The sequence below is a fragment of the Salvelinus fontinalis genome, chromosome 1 (genome assembly GCF_029448725.1).
Source record: "Salvelinus fontinalis isolate EN_2023a chromosome 1, ASM2944872v1, whole genome shotgun sequence".
Lineage (NCBI taxonomy): Eukaryota > Metazoa > Chordata > Actinopteri > Salmoniformes > Salmonidae > Salvelinus > Salvelinus fontinalis.
Window position 1 is genome coordinate 11,887,846 of NC_074665.1, and position 16,736 is coordinate 11,904,581.

At 43.7% G+C, this 16,736-nt stretch overlaps 1 protein-coding gene across 1 annotated transcript; it reads left to right on the plus strand.

Moving 5' to 3' along the window:
* The first annotated feature begins 1,846 nt into the window (after positions 1-1,846).
* LOC129815794 (dual specificity mitogen-activated protein kinase kinase 4-like) lies at positions 1,847-13,911 on the plus strand. The gene is made up of 12 exons (XM_055869955.1): positions 1,847-2,166; positions 2,812-2,847; positions 5,118-5,229; positions 5,708-5,882; positions 6,360-6,479; positions 10,051-10,170; positions 10,277-10,328; positions 10,409-10,536; positions 10,650-10,727; positions 10,959-11,107; positions 11,280-11,325; positions 11,456-13,911. Exons 1-12 carry the CDS (start codon positions 1,938-1,940, stop codon positions 11,561-11,563), a joined length of 1,353 nt encoding a protein of 450 aa, XP_055725930.1. The 5' UTR covers positions 1,847-1,937; the 3' UTR covers positions 11,564-13,911.
* Positions 13,912-16,736: the final 2,825 nt, after the last annotated feature.

The following is a 16,736-nucleotide window of genomic DNA, read 5'->3' on the forward strand; positions in this document are numbered from 1 at the left end:
CACAGCCCTCCATGTGCTCGCCAGAGGTAGCCTGACTGCCAATAGGTACCGAGATGAGATCTTCAGACCCCTTGTGAGACCATATGCTGACACATGCACATTTCTGGCCTGCTGGAGGTAATTTTGCAGGGCTCTGGCAGTGCACCTCCTTGCACAAAGGTGGAGGTAGCAGACCTGCTGCTGGGTTGTTGCCCTCCTACGGCCTCCTCCACGTCTCCTGATGTACTGGCCTTTCTCTTGGTAGCGCCTCCATGCTCTGGACACTCCGCTGACAGACACAGCAAACCTTTTTGCCACAGCTCGCATTGATGTGCCATCCTGGATGAACTGCACTACCTGAGCCACTTGTGTGGGTTGTAGACTCCGTCTCATGCTACCACTAGAGTGAGAGCACCGCCAGCATTCAAAAGTGACCAAAACATCAGCCAGGAAGCATAGGAACTGAGAAGTGGTCTGTGGTCACCACCTGCAGAATCACTCCTTTTTTGGGGGTGTCTTGCTAATTGCCTATAATTTCCACCTTTTGTCTATTCCATTTGCACAACAGCATGTGAAATTTATTGTCAATCAGTGTGGCTTCCTAAGTGGACAGTTTGATTTCACAGAAGTGTGATTGACTTGGAGTTACATTGTGTTGTTTAAGTGTTCCCTTTATTTTTTTGAGCAGTGTATATAGCTTAAAGTTATGTGTGTATTTGTATTTATTTTTGCAATAAAGATAGTGACGCTACAATAGTACACATTTACAATCGGCCTACTGTATATCTAAAGATACAAACAGCTTAATTATATATATGTACATTATTTTAATAGCAGGACACTGTAAAGTCATTATCCATCTGAAGAGTATGAATTAGGCTGTTTGAGAAAGCTTGAATTCTAACCAGCCTGCATACACATTGTTGCATTACAGTTGACCAACATAGCTACTGTAGTAGGCCAACGCCATGTGTTGGAAAACCTTGGTAGAGCATGGGTAGAGCATTTTTTGTGTGCTATTTCTTATATTATTAGCCCAGAATGTTTGTGTTATTACATACAGGAAACGTATGGATATCAGAGCGGCGGTAACTCACCAGCATTACGACCAGAAATACAACTTTCTCTAATTGGATGCTTTGTTCGTACCCCCCAGGACAATTTAACTTATCCAAGAGGCTGCTCCAAGACACTGCTGGTGGAGAAGAGGTATTTGGAGTGGACTTCTAGTTCGACTCAGTTGGTGTGCACACCATCCACCGCTTCCGAGTATATTACTCGTTAATGTTCAGTACCTGGACAATAAAGTAGACGAGCTCAGGGCGAGGATCTCCTTCCAGAGAGACATCAGGGACTGTAACATACTCTGTAACATACTCTGGCTCTTTCCAGATAAACTGTCCCCGTCCATACAGCCATCTGGGTTCTAAGTACATCTCACAGACAGGAAGAAAGAACTCTCTGGGAAGAAAAAAGGTGGGGGTGTATGTTTGATGATTAACTACTCATGGTGTAGTCACCAATATGTGACCAATAACATCTGCTAAACATGTGTATGTGACCAATAACATCTGCTAACCATGTGTATGTGACCAATAACATCTGCTAAACACGTGTATGTGACCAATAACATCTGCTAACCATGTGTATGTGACCAATAGCATCTGCTAACCATGTGTATGTGACCAATAACATCTGCTAACCATGTGTATGTGACCAATACATTTGATTAGATTTTGCAACCACAACAAAACCTAGTTAGACAGGCCCTAGGTGCACAATCCTCAACAATGGTTGCTCCAGTAGCCTCAACCAGTACGTGCAGTGCCCAAAGTTGAAGCTTGGCGTCCCATACCAGCCCAATGGAAAACCCTTCCCTTTCTGGCGTAACTTGTTACGCACAGACTTCCGTGACTGGGCCCGGGACGTCCATAGCCCATCCATAGACGTGGCCGTCTATGCTGTGCTGCGTTCGCTGGCGCAGTGTCCGGTGTGGAGAGAGAGAGGGCGAAGTTTGCTCTGCCTGCATTGCAGCCTCAGCGCTGCTGGAATCGAACACAACAATGGCGACTCCCAGTTCCAACAGCAACTTTACAACCTCCAGCGGAAACAGCAACATTGCAGGATCCACCTCGCACCACCATCACCCGCAAACACAACACATGACCACCGTCAGCAGCATGCAAGGTTAGACCAGATGCCCTAAATGTCTATTTTCAAGTTGATCAGAGCTATTCAACGTTAACTGTTGAAAAACATGACTTGGCTAGCCTAACTACCATTGCCCCGAGGCTAAGCTACATAGCAGAGATGCAGTATAGCTAACTATATATTCTGCTAAATGTAGCGCGTCGGCCATTTGTTGCAAAGTTGTTATTTTCTGCTAGGTGTAATGTAACAATGTTACAACCGCTGATATGTGAACGCACCAACTGAAAATTGTTGCATTGTAGTTACGGACGTTCCACTGCAATTGAGTTTACATCAACCGATGTTAGCTGCTACATGCACAACGAAACCCAAGGCCTAGTACCAGATTGAGAAATTGATGTTTCCCCTTCCACAAAACCGTCGTATTTATTACTGTATTGTTACTAAATTATTACACTATATGTAGATAATAACGTTTAAATTACTTTTTCTAATATATATTTTACCTTTTTTAAACAATGAGACATAATTGGCATTGAGATGTTAACTGTCAGTGCTATATTTTGAGTGACGTATTATGTCGCAATCTGTGATCAGTGTTGGTGCTATCTACTATGTACTTTGTGTGTGTCTGTCGGGAAATGTCCAGTTTCAACTCTTTTTATTTTTTAAACATTTCAGAAAGCAACACGTGCTGGAGGTGTCAAAACGAAACAGGTACTATTTATTTTTATGATTTCAGTAGAATATTACTAGGTTGATGTGATATTCTGTTGATCATTGTGGAATATGATTCACCATCGTTTCTGTCCCCGTTTCTCTTTTGTGTTTGATTTCCTCATTTTGTATTACATTGAGTGTTTCCATGAATTGGTACGGGTTCCATGTTAGAAATTTGCCACCATTCCATAGCTACTGAAAATAAATTATTGTTTATGAGGCCCAATATCTTAGACAGCCAAATATGTGTAGGGTAGCATAAATAACATAACCAGCGCTCACTTGCCCTTGAAAGCTAGGGTTGCACAGTCATAGTACTTTGATGACTTCCATCCAGGTTATATAATGACCAGACAACAGGAAGATCTCTCTCTCTCTCTCTCTCTCTCCCCACTTTAGAGTTTCAGATAGGGTGGGTATAATTTGTGGAACGTTCCAACAGGAATCTGTTCCAAAAACTTCGTAAAGTACAAGGTTGCCAATAAACAACGCATATAAAGTTGCCTGATCAATTCACCTAGCTAACTAGCTGCCGAATAGCCACCAACTCACCACGTAGCTTATTCTTAATGTTTGTCCATAGGCTACCAGTGTGAGGACAGACATTTTACAGAATAAACGTGGTGAGTTAAAAACTTTATGAATTAGCCCACTCCCTACCCGGTATTTTATTCTGCCGCTATACAACCTTGTTATTTATAACGTCTTTGGAACAGATTCCTGTTGGAACGTTTCATAAATGATACCCACTAACACACTCTCATAGCACACCAACCATCTCTCTCTGTGGGTGCATCTCAATATTCTGAAGTGGCTTCCTTTCCCTGTCTCCTTTCCTCCATCTGCAATGACTGGACAGGTAAAAGCAAATACTTGGTTGGTATCGACCGTATCTCTTTTACCTAGTATGTGTTGTCAGAGCCGTGAAGGAGAGTAGACAAGGTAGGTGAGGGAGGAGAGGAGACAAGGAGTGGAAGCCACTCTAGACTATTGAGATGCCGTCTTACACCTCTGGAGAGACCTTAAAATAGCTGTGCAGCGACGCTCCCCTTCCAACCTGACAGAGCTTGAGAGGATCTGCAGAGACGAATGGGAGAAACTCCCCAAATACAGGTGTGCCAAGCTTGTAACGTCATACCCAAGAAGACTTGAGACTATAATCTCTGCCAAAGGTGCTTCAACAAAGTACTGAGTAAAGGGTCTGCATACTTATGTAAATGTGATTTTTTTTATATAAACTTTTAAATACATTTGCAAAAATGTCTAAACTGTTTTTGCTTTGTCATTATGGTATTGTTTGTCGATTGATGAGGAAAATATTTTTTTTAATCCATTTTATAATAAGGCTGAAAACTAACAAAATGTGGAAAAAGTCAATGGGTCTGAATACTTTCCGAATGATCTGTAGCTATAATAATTATTTCCAGTCTCCTGAAACATCACTGGTACTTTAATGTACTGAAACTCAACTCTGAGACTTCTGGTTACATGACTTAGTGGAGTTTGTGTCTTACTAGTTTTTATTGAAATGGTTCTCAATAGCTAGCTTTCCATCCAGTTAGTGAGAGATTTTCATGTGAAAATTCTAAAATCCGCTTAAAGAAAATGTAAAATGGTATTTCCACCAAACTTGTTGCAGATAAAAATCAGTGCGTGATGACAGTGCACACACAAATGTGATTTTTCGCTTAAGTTTTCAAGTACTGAATAAATGTTTCCAACACTTTCTCAATTCTACCAATAGTTTTGTCACAAACTGTTGCGTTAAATAGCAAATGGTCTCGGCACGTGTGTGTAGGCTAGTCTACATACTGAGATTATTATGGATAAAACTGTCAAAAGGAACTAAAGTGTCGATAATACTCAAGTGTCGATAATAACGTCACCAGAATCAAACTCTCAAATCAAACCATTTCTTGCATAACAAATTTTACCGACACAAAATGATCCCAACGTGTCAAACGAACAAATGATCTGTTGGCATTTATAAAATTATACCGAAACTTCCTGTTTCCATCCCATCTCTCATGATTTAAAAGAATACTTTTGAGTTTAATCGTGTGGAAACTGTTGATAAAAACATGGTTATTGGTCTCACTTTATGATACAGTCCTGAAAACTGTTTCATATTGTGAAAAATACTTATTCCATCGCCATAGAATCATAACTATAGGTCCCATTCACCAATGTAGCGTTACCTGGTCTCCCTTGTTCCCTAACCAGCATATGTTGTGTACAAACTGTTTCCTCCTGTGTCTCTCTGCCAGGTAAACGTAAAGCCCTGAAGCTGAACTTCGCCAACCCTTCAGTGAAGCCAGCTACCAGGTTGCCTCTCAACCCCACACCTTCAACTGCCCCCTCCTTCCAGAACCCACACATGTAAGTGCTGTGGAGAGCGGATCAGAAATGCACACTTAGAGACCTGATAGTCCTTAGCTTTCTAACAGGTTATGTATTTCTGTTTGGTTTTATTGTTGTAGAGAAACATCTCCACTCGTTCTGTAGGGTACTGTCTGTGTGAAGGAATAGTGTTTAAGACTCTGAGAATACAGTAAAATGGCTGTGCAGGATTAGTCCGCATCTTCAGTCTCTTCTTCAGTGTGGTCTGCTCTGCTATTGAGGAAGAAACCAAGACGTTATGATTGTAAAGGAACGAGGTGGGTTAGAAATCACTTCCTTGTGTATGTATGATGCTCCCTTCTGCCCCAAAACACTCTTCTTCATTCTCTCTCTGTTTCCTCTTTTTCCTCTCTATTCCTCTTTTCCACCTCCTCCCTCTCTCACCCTGTCTTCATCCTTCCCCACATCTCTTTACCTCTCTTTCTCCTCTCTTCTCCATCCTCTTCCTCCCCTACAGAGAGCGTATGAGGACACACAGTATCGAGTCGTCGGGGAAGCTGAAGATCTCTACGGAAAATGCCTGTGACTTCACGGCCGAGGACCTGAGGGACCTGGGGGAGATTGGCCGTGGGGCCTATGGCTCCGTCAACCAGATGCAGCACAAACCCAGCGGACAGATCATGGCCGTCAAGGTGACCACACCAGCTGCTCTCATCCTCACTGTCTGAGACGTTCCAATTTGAATACTAACGTTGATATACTGTAGTCTACGCACCTCGTAAATCAGATTGATCTGGGTTAAGAGGGCGGGTGTTAAGGAGCGCGGTTTTTAGCAGGTCATTTTTCGAGGACGCATGACTCGACTTTCGCCTCTCCCAATCCTTTTGGGGAGTTGCAGCGATGAGGCAAGATTGTAGTGGATCACAATTGGATATCACGACAATGGGGAGACATCAAGGATGGTGCATAACAAGTATGAGACCTGGTAAAATATTGTCTTGGTTCTTGGTGGATGGTAGACCTAGTCATACAATAGTGTTTTAATGGTCTTCATCAGGTGACGACTAGGACGCGCTACAAACTGATCGCCGAGCTGTTAATAGTTTCCTCTATTTCTGCTGAACACCTGTTGTTGTTGTCGTCTCTGCCCCCCCCCCCCCCCCCTCCAGAGGATCCGCTCCACGGTGGATGAGAAGGAACAGAAGCAGCTGCTGATGGATCTAGACGTGGTGATGAGGAGTAGTGACTGTCTCTACATCGTTCAGTTCTACGGAGCTCTCTTCAGAGAGGTGAGACTGTCAAATCACATTTTATTTGTCACATGATTCGTAAACAACAGGTGTGGATTAACAGTAATGCTTACTGATGGGCCCTTTCCCTTGTCAATAAGACAAGGAATAAATACACAATGAGTAACAATAACATGGCTATATACATGGGTTATCAGTACCGAGTCGATGGGCAGGGGTACGAGGTAATTGAAGTAGATAAGTACATATAGGTAGGGATAAAATGACTAGGCAGGATAGAGTAAACATTAGCAGCAGCGTATGTGATGAGTCTAAAGAGTTAGTGCAAAGGAGGTTCAATGCAGATAGTCCGGGTAGCTATTTGAAGCTGTTCCTGGTCCTATTGGTTACAGACTTGGTGCATCGGTACCGCTTGCTGTGCGGTAGCAGAGAGAACAGTATGACTTGGGTGGCTGGAGTCTTTGACAATTTTTAGGGCCTTCCTCTGACACGTCTCGTATAGAGCTCCTTGATGGCGGGGAGCTCGTACGCACTACCCTCTGTAGCACCTTGTGGTCGGATACTGAACAGTTGCCATACCAAGTGGTGATGCAGAAAGTCAAGATGCTCTCAATGGTGCAGCTGTAGTACTTTTTGAGGATCTGAAGGCTCATGCCAAAATCTTTTTGTTTTGCTTCCTGAGGCATTATTGTGTCTTCTTCACGACTGTGTTGATGTGTGTGGACCATGTTAATTCCTTAGTGATGTGGAGACCGATTAACTTGAAGCTCTCGACCTGCTCCACTACAGCAACATCAATGTGAATGGGGGAGTGCTCTACCCTCAGTTTCCTTTAGTCCACGTTCAGCTCCTTTGTCTTGCTGACGTTGAGGGAAAGGTTGTTGTCCTGGCACCACACTGCCAGATCTCTGACCTCCTCCCTGTAGGTAGTCTCATCGTCGTCGGTGATCAGGCCTCCCGCTGTCGTGTCGTCAGCAAACTTAATGATGGTGTTGGAGTCGTACCTGGCCATGCAGTCATGTGTGAACAGGGAGTACAGGAGGGGACTGAGCACGCACCCCTGAGGGGCCCCTGTGTTGATGATCAGCGTGGCAGATGTGTTGTTACCTACCCTTACCACCTAGGGGCGGCCCATCAGGAAGTCCAGGATCCAGTTGCAGAGGGAGGTGTTAAGTCCCAAGCTTGGAGGGCACTATGGTGTTGAACGCTGAGTTTGAGTCAATGAACAACATTCACAGGTGTTCCTCTTATCCAGGTGGGAGAGGGCAGTGTGGAGTGTAAGCGAGACTGTGTCATCGGTTAATATAATATCTACAGTACATGTTTCAATACCTACATGACTGTATATTATATATTAGGAGTAGTGACTGTTTCTATACTGAACAAAATTATTAACGCAACATGTAAAGTCTTGGTCCCATGTTTCATGCGCTGAAATAAAAGTTCACAGAAATTTTCCACATGCACAAAATCTTATTTCTCTCAGATTTTGTGCATACATTTGTTTACATCCTTGTTAGTGAGCCTTTGTCCTTTGTCAAGATAATCCATCCACCTGACAGGTGTGGCATGTGAAGAAGCTGGTTAATTGGCATGATCATTACACAGGTGCACTTTGTGCTGGGGACAACAAAAGGCCAATGTAAAATGTGCAATTTTGTCACACAGTGCCACAGATGTCTCAAGTTTTGAAGGAGCGTGCAATTGGCATGCTGACTGCAGGAATGACCACCAGAGCTTTTGGTAGAGAATTGAATGTTAATTTCTTACCATAAGCCGCATCAAGTCATTTATCAAGAATTTGGTAGTACGTCCAACCGGCGTCACAACCGCAGACCACGTGTAACCACGCCAGCCCAGGACCTCCCCATCTGGTTTCTTCACCTGCGTGCCCGTCTGGGACCAGCCAACAGGACATCTGATGAAACTGAGGAGTATTCCTGTCTATGATAAAGCTCTTTTGTGGGGAAAAACTCATTCCGATTGGCTGGGCCTGGCTTCCCAGTGGGTGGGCCTACGCCCACCCATGGCTCCACCCCTGCCCAGTCATGTGAAAGCCATAGATTAGGGCCAAATATTTTTTTGCGGGCGGCAGGTAGCCTAGTGGTTAGAGCGTTGGACTAGTAACCGAAAGGTTGGAAGATCGAATCCCCGAGGTGACAAGGTAAAAATCTGTTGTTCTGTCCCTGAACAAGGCAGTTAACCCACTGTTCCCAGGTCGTCATTGAAAACGGACTTGCCTAGTTAAATAAAGGTCAAATTTTTTTTTTTTTTAATAAAACATTTCAATTGACTGATTTCCTCATATGAACTGTAACTCAGTAAAATCGTTAATTGTTGCATGTTACGGTTATACACTAATTGACCAAAAGTATGTGGACACCTGCTCGTCGAGCATCGATATCCAAAATCTTGGGCATTAATATGGAGAAGGTCCCCCCTTTGCTGCTATAACAGCATCCACTCTTCTGGGAGGCTTTAACCTAGATGTTAGAACATTGCTGTGGGGACTTGCTTCCATTCAGCCACAAGAGCATTAGTGAGGTCAGCGCTCTGTTTAGGCCAGGCAAATTTTTACACACCAATCTCGACAAACCATTTCTGTATGGACCTCTTTTTGTGCATGGGTGCATTGTCATGCTGAAACAGGAAAGGGCCTTCCTCAAACTGTTGCCACAAAGGTGGAAGCACAGAATCGCATAGAATGTCATTGTATGCTGTAGCGTTAAGATTTCCCTTCACTGGAACTAAGGGGCCTAGCCTGAACCATAAATAGCCCCAGACCATTATTCCTCCTCCACCAAATTTTACAGGGCACTATGCATTTGGCAGGTAAGGTTATCCTGGCATCTGCCAAATCAGATTTGTCCGTTGGGCTGCCAAATGGTGAAGCTTGATTCATCACGCTTGGCATTGTGCGTTGTGATCTTAGACCTGTGTGCGGCTGCTCGGCCATGGAATCCCATTTCATGAAGCTCCCGACGAATAGTTATTGTGCTGACGTTGCTTCCAGAGGCAGTTTGGAACTCGGTAGTGAGTGTTGCAACCGAGGACAGACGATTTTTACGTGCCTTAGCACTTCGTGGTCCCGTTCTGTGAGCTTGTATGGGCCTACCACTTCGCGGCTGAGCCATTGTTGCTCCTAGATGTTTCTACTTCACAATAACAGCACTTACAGTTGACCAGAGCAGCTCTAGTAGGGCAGATATTTGACAAACTGACTTGTTGGAAAGTGGCACCCTATGACGGTGCCACATTGAAAGTCACTGAGCTCTTCAGTAAGGCCATTCAACTGCCAATGTTTGTCTATGGAGTTTGCATGGCTGTTATGCTTGATTTTATACATCTGTCAGCAACGGGTGTGGCTGAAATGGCCTAATCCACTAATTCTAAGGGATGTCCAGATACTTTTGTGTATACAGTGCATGTTAGTTCTGTATATATCGTCCAGTTATACAGAGTTCTCGTCAGAAAGGTGAGAATAACTAATTAGACAGGTTCAGTTGTGGGGCAGTAATAATGTTTGGTCTGGACTGAGTGGTGGCTGGACATATTGTTTTGTTACAATGTGGCACACTTGTGATCAATAATGACATTTCTTTCTCTTTAGGGCGACTGTTGGATATGTATGGAACTAATGTCTACCTCATTCGACAAATTCTACAAATATGTATATTGCTCGTTAGATGACGTCATTCCAGAGGAAATATTAGGCAAAATTACATTAGCAGTGAGTGGTTATTTTCTTTTCTGTGACTATAATCTGTTTATAATATATTTCTATGAATGCAGTTGTTGGTCACAGATTGTAATGAAATGTGTTTGTTTCTTTACAGACCGTTAAAGCGCTGAACCACTTAAAAGAAAACTTGAAAATAATTCACAGAGGTAAGTTGTCCGATACATCTTGTAGAGTTTGGACATATTTATGCAAATTCCAAAACGTCAGTATGTTTGTGATCTTACAGACATTAAACCTTCCAACATTCTCATGGACCGTAACGGCAACATCAAGCTGTGTGACTTTGGCATCAGTGGTCAGCTGGTGGACTCTATAGCCAAGACCAGAGACGCAGGCTGCAGACCCTACATGGCAGTAAGTCTACATTTTTTTGGGAAAATCTCACTAAAATGTCAAGCTAGGATTCGGTTCCTGATTTGTCCGGTATATCGTGGAAAAGTTGTGTTTGTTCTTTTCCTGTTGCCCAGCCGGAGAGGATAGACCCCAGTGCATCCAGACAAGGCTACGACGTCCGATCTGACGTGTGGAGTTTGGGGATCACCCTGGTACTTATTTAATTCACTTCATTCATACATTGATTTGATGACCTCCGATGGGGAAAAAACAGGTTTACTATGTTATTTACATTTAAGACATTTACATTTTACATTACTATGTTATAACCTAGCTGCGCTGTTATTGATAACAATTTGTACACTAAGAAATACACAATCAAGCTATTTCTAAACCCTTGTTGGTGGTAGTCAATGAGTAATTGCATTTCTGTGTGTCTTCAGTATGAGTTGGCCACTGGCAGATTCCCGTATCCCAAGTGGAATAGCGTGTTTGATCAGCTGACCCAGGTGGTGAAGGGCGAGCCGCCGCAGCTCTGCAACTCTGACGACAGACAGTTCTCCCCCAAGTTCATCAACTTTGTCAATTTATGGTGAGCATCATCTCTGGTGAAAGCAGTCTACCACTCCCTCCAGTGGACATGCTATTACTCTCACCCTAGAGGATTCACCATTGGTTTTTGCCTCCCTCTCCTGGTAGAATGGTGAAAAGGCAACATTGCTCTTTCTGTCGTCTTGCCAATTGCTTCTTCTCTTGTTCTACAGCCTCACAAAGGATGAGTCAAAACGGCCCAAGTACAAGGAGCTCCTGGTAAGTTTGTGTCTTTCTATGTTGGGACTTGATGTTGTTTGTGGATTTCACTGTGTGTTGATTGCTATGCGAGCAACAGCAAAGCTTGACCTAGTTTCTCCGTGGCTGAGGTAATGTTTGTCTCCTCCAGAAACACCCGCTCATCCTGATGTACGAGGAGAGGTTTGTGGACGTGGCCAGCTACGTGTGTTGCATCCTGGACCAGATCCCCGCCTCCTCCCCTATGTATGTGGACTGACGGGGGGGGGGGACACTTTGCACGGCGACACACGCAACGGGGGGGGGGCGGTACACCGCATGACATCCCGTGTCCTCAGTTACTATAGTAACAAGGTGTTTGTTTCCATGTTCCAGAGAACATGAGAACAATTCCATATTCCAAACCAATCGCCCTGTGCTATAGGATAATACACACATACTTGTCACCACCCTGTTCAATGTCCATAAAGACATCTAGATTCTCCTCCCGTCTTCAGACAGCTAAACTTGAAGACATTCAATTGGCTCAACGTATATACACAACGGTTATCTTTTTTATGTGCTTGGGGAAAAAAACGGTTTAGAGTCCATATACGGTGTATACTTGAAAATCGATGTTACCAAATAAACAAACATGTTGGAAAGTGCCGCTCATGACGTTATGAAAAGAGTCATCTATTTGGATTGTACATTGTGGACTGTATTGTATGTATGCGTTTGTGTGCTCACCTCTACGTCGTCAGATTTTTTTTTTTACAGATGTAATGCAGACAGTCTTGTCTGAGCGAGACACTCGAATCTCTCAGTATGCTGTGGGTACCTCCTTGTAAATGAAGGGGTCTAATGATGCAAAAGTTATTGTTCCCTTGAAACACAGATCGATGGTGTAAACGTGGCTTTATTTTCTTAATATGCAATTTTACAGTATGACTCCAAATGTTGTTCTCTGCTAACTGTACAGTAGGATTGTAAATCTATATGTATGTGTACATTTCAAAACAGTCTGCTATTATTCACCGGTTCTGTTCAGCAGTTAGGACTTGTTACCACGGACGCGCTCGACAATGTCTCCTCAAGCAGTGTAGAGTACACAGTTCTCCACCTGCCACACGTTGAAAAGTGGATGAAGTTATAGCCAGTCGGCTAGCTATTAAACCTATCACTTTGCAAGACGTCACAAGTTGAACATGTCAGATATATATTTCATTGCTTGACCAGGCCAGTGCTGCATCTGTCTGTGTAAAAGGAGTGTCCGACCGCCACGACAGTCATGTTATACTACAGCACTGTTCAGCTGCCCAGCCTTCCTGATCACACACAGAATCATAGATAAAAATCGTCATGTGGCTCGGGCCGCTCGCCATGATACGAGGCTCGCACTGATGGAAGGTTCTGTTTGCTTGGGCAACATGTAGGGCGCATCTCAATAGTGTCCAGTGAAATCCTCTTCTTGTCCACTGATGGAAGGTTCTGTTTGCTTAGGCAACATGTAGGGCGCATCTCAATAGTGTCCAGTGAAATCCTCTTCTTGTTCCCTTTTCCACTGATGTGAAAGATCTAGACTGGTGAACATTGAATAGATGTTACTGATAGGCTTTCACCTATCCTGTGTAGTCTGATCAGTGCAGATTGTTGTGTATTTGGGTCTCGAGTGGCCTAAGGGACTGCATTGTGGTGCTAGAGGCGTCACTACAGACCCTGGTTCATTCGCAGGCTGTGTCACAACCGGCCGTGATTGGGAACCCCATAGGGCGGCGCACAATTGGCCCAGCATCATCCGGGTTAGGGCCGGGGTAGGCCGTCATTGTAAATATGAACTTGTTCTGAACTGACTTGCCTAGTTAAATAACGGGTAAATAAAATAAAAAGATGAATGAGAGGTGAGGAAGTCACTCTCTTTCATGCTCAGAAATCCACGGCGTCACTCTTGTCAGGTCACCCACGTTCAGTGTATAATAACGTAGCGAAGCAAAAGAAACGCACCCCGTCATGGAACTCCTTAGCTAGTGAACCAAACTGCAGGGGTTCAGCATCGCTATGTTGGAACCTGGGTTGTTTCACTAAGCACAGTCAAGGTGTTTGCCAGATAACTTCAATAAACTTTCAGATGTAACTCCAAGGGTTACTATATGTGATATTAAGAACTAGAAAATACACAATTGTTTAGGAAATGTAGCTGGCTAACATTTCATGAAGCTAAATTGTGCTTCATGAAATGCCCCCTTGGAAAAGCCAGGGGTCAGGCACAAGTGTTTAGTACAGAAATGTTGCGTGCATATGCAGCTTATTCAGGAGAGAGGAAATTTACAGAACATTCAGATAGAAATGTACTGCATAGACCCGACCTGATTCCCTGTTATGTGGAGTACGGAATCCAGTCGTCTCTATTCATTGCGTTTCTGTCTGAATAGTTCTAAACTTTGCACGCATCTGAAGAAGCCTATGCTCTTATAAGCTGAGATGTGGAACACTTAAGGTTACATGGTGAATTGCAATTTATTGGAATGTTCATATTATAGATCATACAATGTTAAGGGCAATGAGTATTATATTGTATATTGATCAAGGTTAAAAAAAATAAAAAATAAAGTTCACATTGAGAAAATACATAGCGCTGTATTGTGAACCTGGGTCGTAGACAAAGGTACAACACAGAAACAATGATGTGTTTTAAGTTTATTGCTTTATTTTCTACAGTAATGCACTGCTATGGAAACACTGGTTACCATGGTAAAGCTGTTCAGTGGCCAAGCAACAGGGAAGCTTTTTGTCAGATGTGAAATTTTGATGTAAAAAGTGAAAAGAAAGTCATCCCTCAACATTAGGTGATCAGGATGGAGCACATGACCTGTGTGGCTGTTGGAAATGCCTAATGGCGTGGTGACGAACCTCAACTGATCTTTGGTGAAATCCTATAAACAAGGGTGCGACAGTTTAATTAAGAAGTAACAGAGAGAGAAAAAAGTTGATTGAGATACATTTTTGGTCAAAAAATTAAATAAATCAAATAACAATGATACTGAACAAAATCTGACTGATAGCTAATCCAAGACAAAGTTAGTGTTTTGAACATTCTTCCGCATTTTGGTGTCATCACAATATCTCAGACAATCTCATTGGCACTGTGGGGGTTAAATTACGGAGTGGCTTTCCACTGACCTTTTTTTCAGAGCATTAAAAGGTCTTGACACTTCTGGCATTTGTTTATTCTCTACTAGTAGAGAACAGGCTACACTGGCGAATGGTGCTCATTTAATAAAGTTATGTCTGCAAGATCACAATGATAGTAGTCTACATAACAGAACCGAATATAATGACATATTATAACGTTACTGTGAGACAAAAACCCCACCTAATATTTCTCTCATGTGTTGTCAAAACAGATGCTGCGTGGTAGAATTTAAAATAATTATAATTCACGATTGACAGTGCGGAATGTGAAGGGAAAGAGACCACACACGTGTGCGTAAAGTAAAGAAACACGTGCGCAGAACGTGATCCGCACATGAGCAGAAGCTTGGGGACCTTTAGCGCTCAACAAAAAAGGTCAGTGAAAAATCGGTTCCCACAGCCATGGGCTAAAATTATACCCATAGTTACGTTTACATATTCTAACAGTCCCATTTGTTTAGCTATAGACCACATCATACATGTAATGGTATATTTACATCTCAGTAAACTATTTTTCATTCCTGATTCATAATCATTCTACAGATCCTACCCCAAACCCCTGCAGCATGACTGTGGCTTCAGAACCAAGTTTATAAAAAGGTTACACATACTTTAAGTAACATATTGAACACTGATTATTCTGTGCTAGATTCACAGTTAGTATTGGTAAGAATGGATATTTACTCTGCATATGCAGTACTTTTATATCATATTGTTCTCCATGGAAAACATACACTGCTCAAAAAAATAAAGGGAACACTTAAACAACACAATGTAACTCCAAGTCAATCACACTTCTGTGAAATCAAACTGTCCACTTAGGAAGCAACACTGATTGACAATAAATTTCACATGCTGTTGTGCAAATGGAATAGACAAAAGGTGGAAATTATAGGCAATTAGCAAGACACCTCCAAAAAAGGAGTGATTCTGCAGGTGGTGACCACAGACCACTTCTCAGTTCCTATGCTTCCTGGCTGATGTTTTGGTCACTTTTGAATGCTGGCGGTGCTCTCACTCTAGTGGTAGCATGAGACGGAGTCTACAACCCACACAAGTGGCTCAGGTAGTGCAGTTCATCCAGGATGGCACATCAATGCGAGCTGTGGCAAAAAGGTTTGCTGTGTCTGTCAGCGTAGTGTCCAGAGCATGGAGGCGCTACCAGGAGACAGGCCAGTACATCAGGAGACGTGGAGGAGGCCGTAGGAGGGCAACAACCCAGCAGCAGGACCGCTACCTCCGCCTTTGTGCAAGGAGCTGCACTGCCAGCGCCCTGCAAAATGACCTCCAGCAGGCCACAAATGTGCATGTGTCTGCTCAAACGGTCAGAAACAGACTCCATGAGGGTGGTATGAGGGCCCGACGTCCACAGGTGGGGGTTGTGCTTACAGCCCAGCACCGTGCAGGACGTTTGTCATTTGCCAGAGAACACCAAGATTGGCAAATTCGCCACTGGCGCCCTGTGCTCTTCACAGATGAAAGCAGGTTCACACTGAGCACATGAGCACGTGTGACAGACGTGACAGAGTCTGGAGACGCCGTGGAGAACGTTCTGCTGCCTGCAACATCCTCCAGCATGACCGGTTTGGCGATGGGTCAGTCATGGTGTGGGGTGGCATTTCTTTGTGGGGCCGCACAGCCCTCCATGTGCTCGCCAGAGGTAGCCTGACTGTCAATAGGTACCGAGATGAGATCCTCAGACCCCTTGTGAGACCATATGCTGACACATGCACATTTGTGGCCTGCTGGAGGTCATTTTGCAGGGCTCTGGCAGTGCACCTCCTTGCACAAAGGCGGAGGTAGCGGTCCTGCTGCTGGGTTGTTGCCCTCCTACGGCCTCCTCCATGTCTCCTGATGTACTGGCCTGTCTCCTGGTAGCGCCTCCATGCTCTGGACACTACGCTAACAGACACAGCAAACCTTTTTGCCACAGCTCGCAATGATGTGCAATCCTGGATGAACTGCACTACCTGAGCCACTTGTGTGGGTTGTAGACTCCGTCTCATGCTACCACTAGAGTGAGAGCACCGCCAGAATTCAAAAGTGACCAAAACATCAGACAGGAAGCATAGGAACTGAGAAGTGGTCTGTGGTCACCACCTGCAGAATCACTCCTTTTTTGGGGGTGTCTTGCTAATTGCCTATAATTTCCACCTTTTGTCTATTCCATTTGCACAACAGCATGTGAAATTTATTGTCAATCAGTGTTGCTTCCTAAGTGGACAGTTTGATTTCACAGAAGTGTGATTGACTTGGAGTTA

Bases quoted from the DNA above. Each gene is read 5' to 3' on its own strand.
- LOC129815794 (XM_055869955.1), top strand. From the start codon at position 1,938: ATGCTGTGCTGCGTTCGCTGGCGCAGTGTCCGGTGTGGAGAGAGAGAG. The intron at 2,848-5,117 runs GTACTATTTATT...TCTCTCTGCCAG, and splicing joins GAGGTGTCAAAACGAAACAG to GTAAACGTAAAGCCCTGAAG. The intron at 6,480-10,050 runs GTGAGACTGTCA...CTTTCTCTTTAG, and splicing joins ACGGAGCTCTCTTCAGAGAG to GGCGACTGTTGGATATGTAT.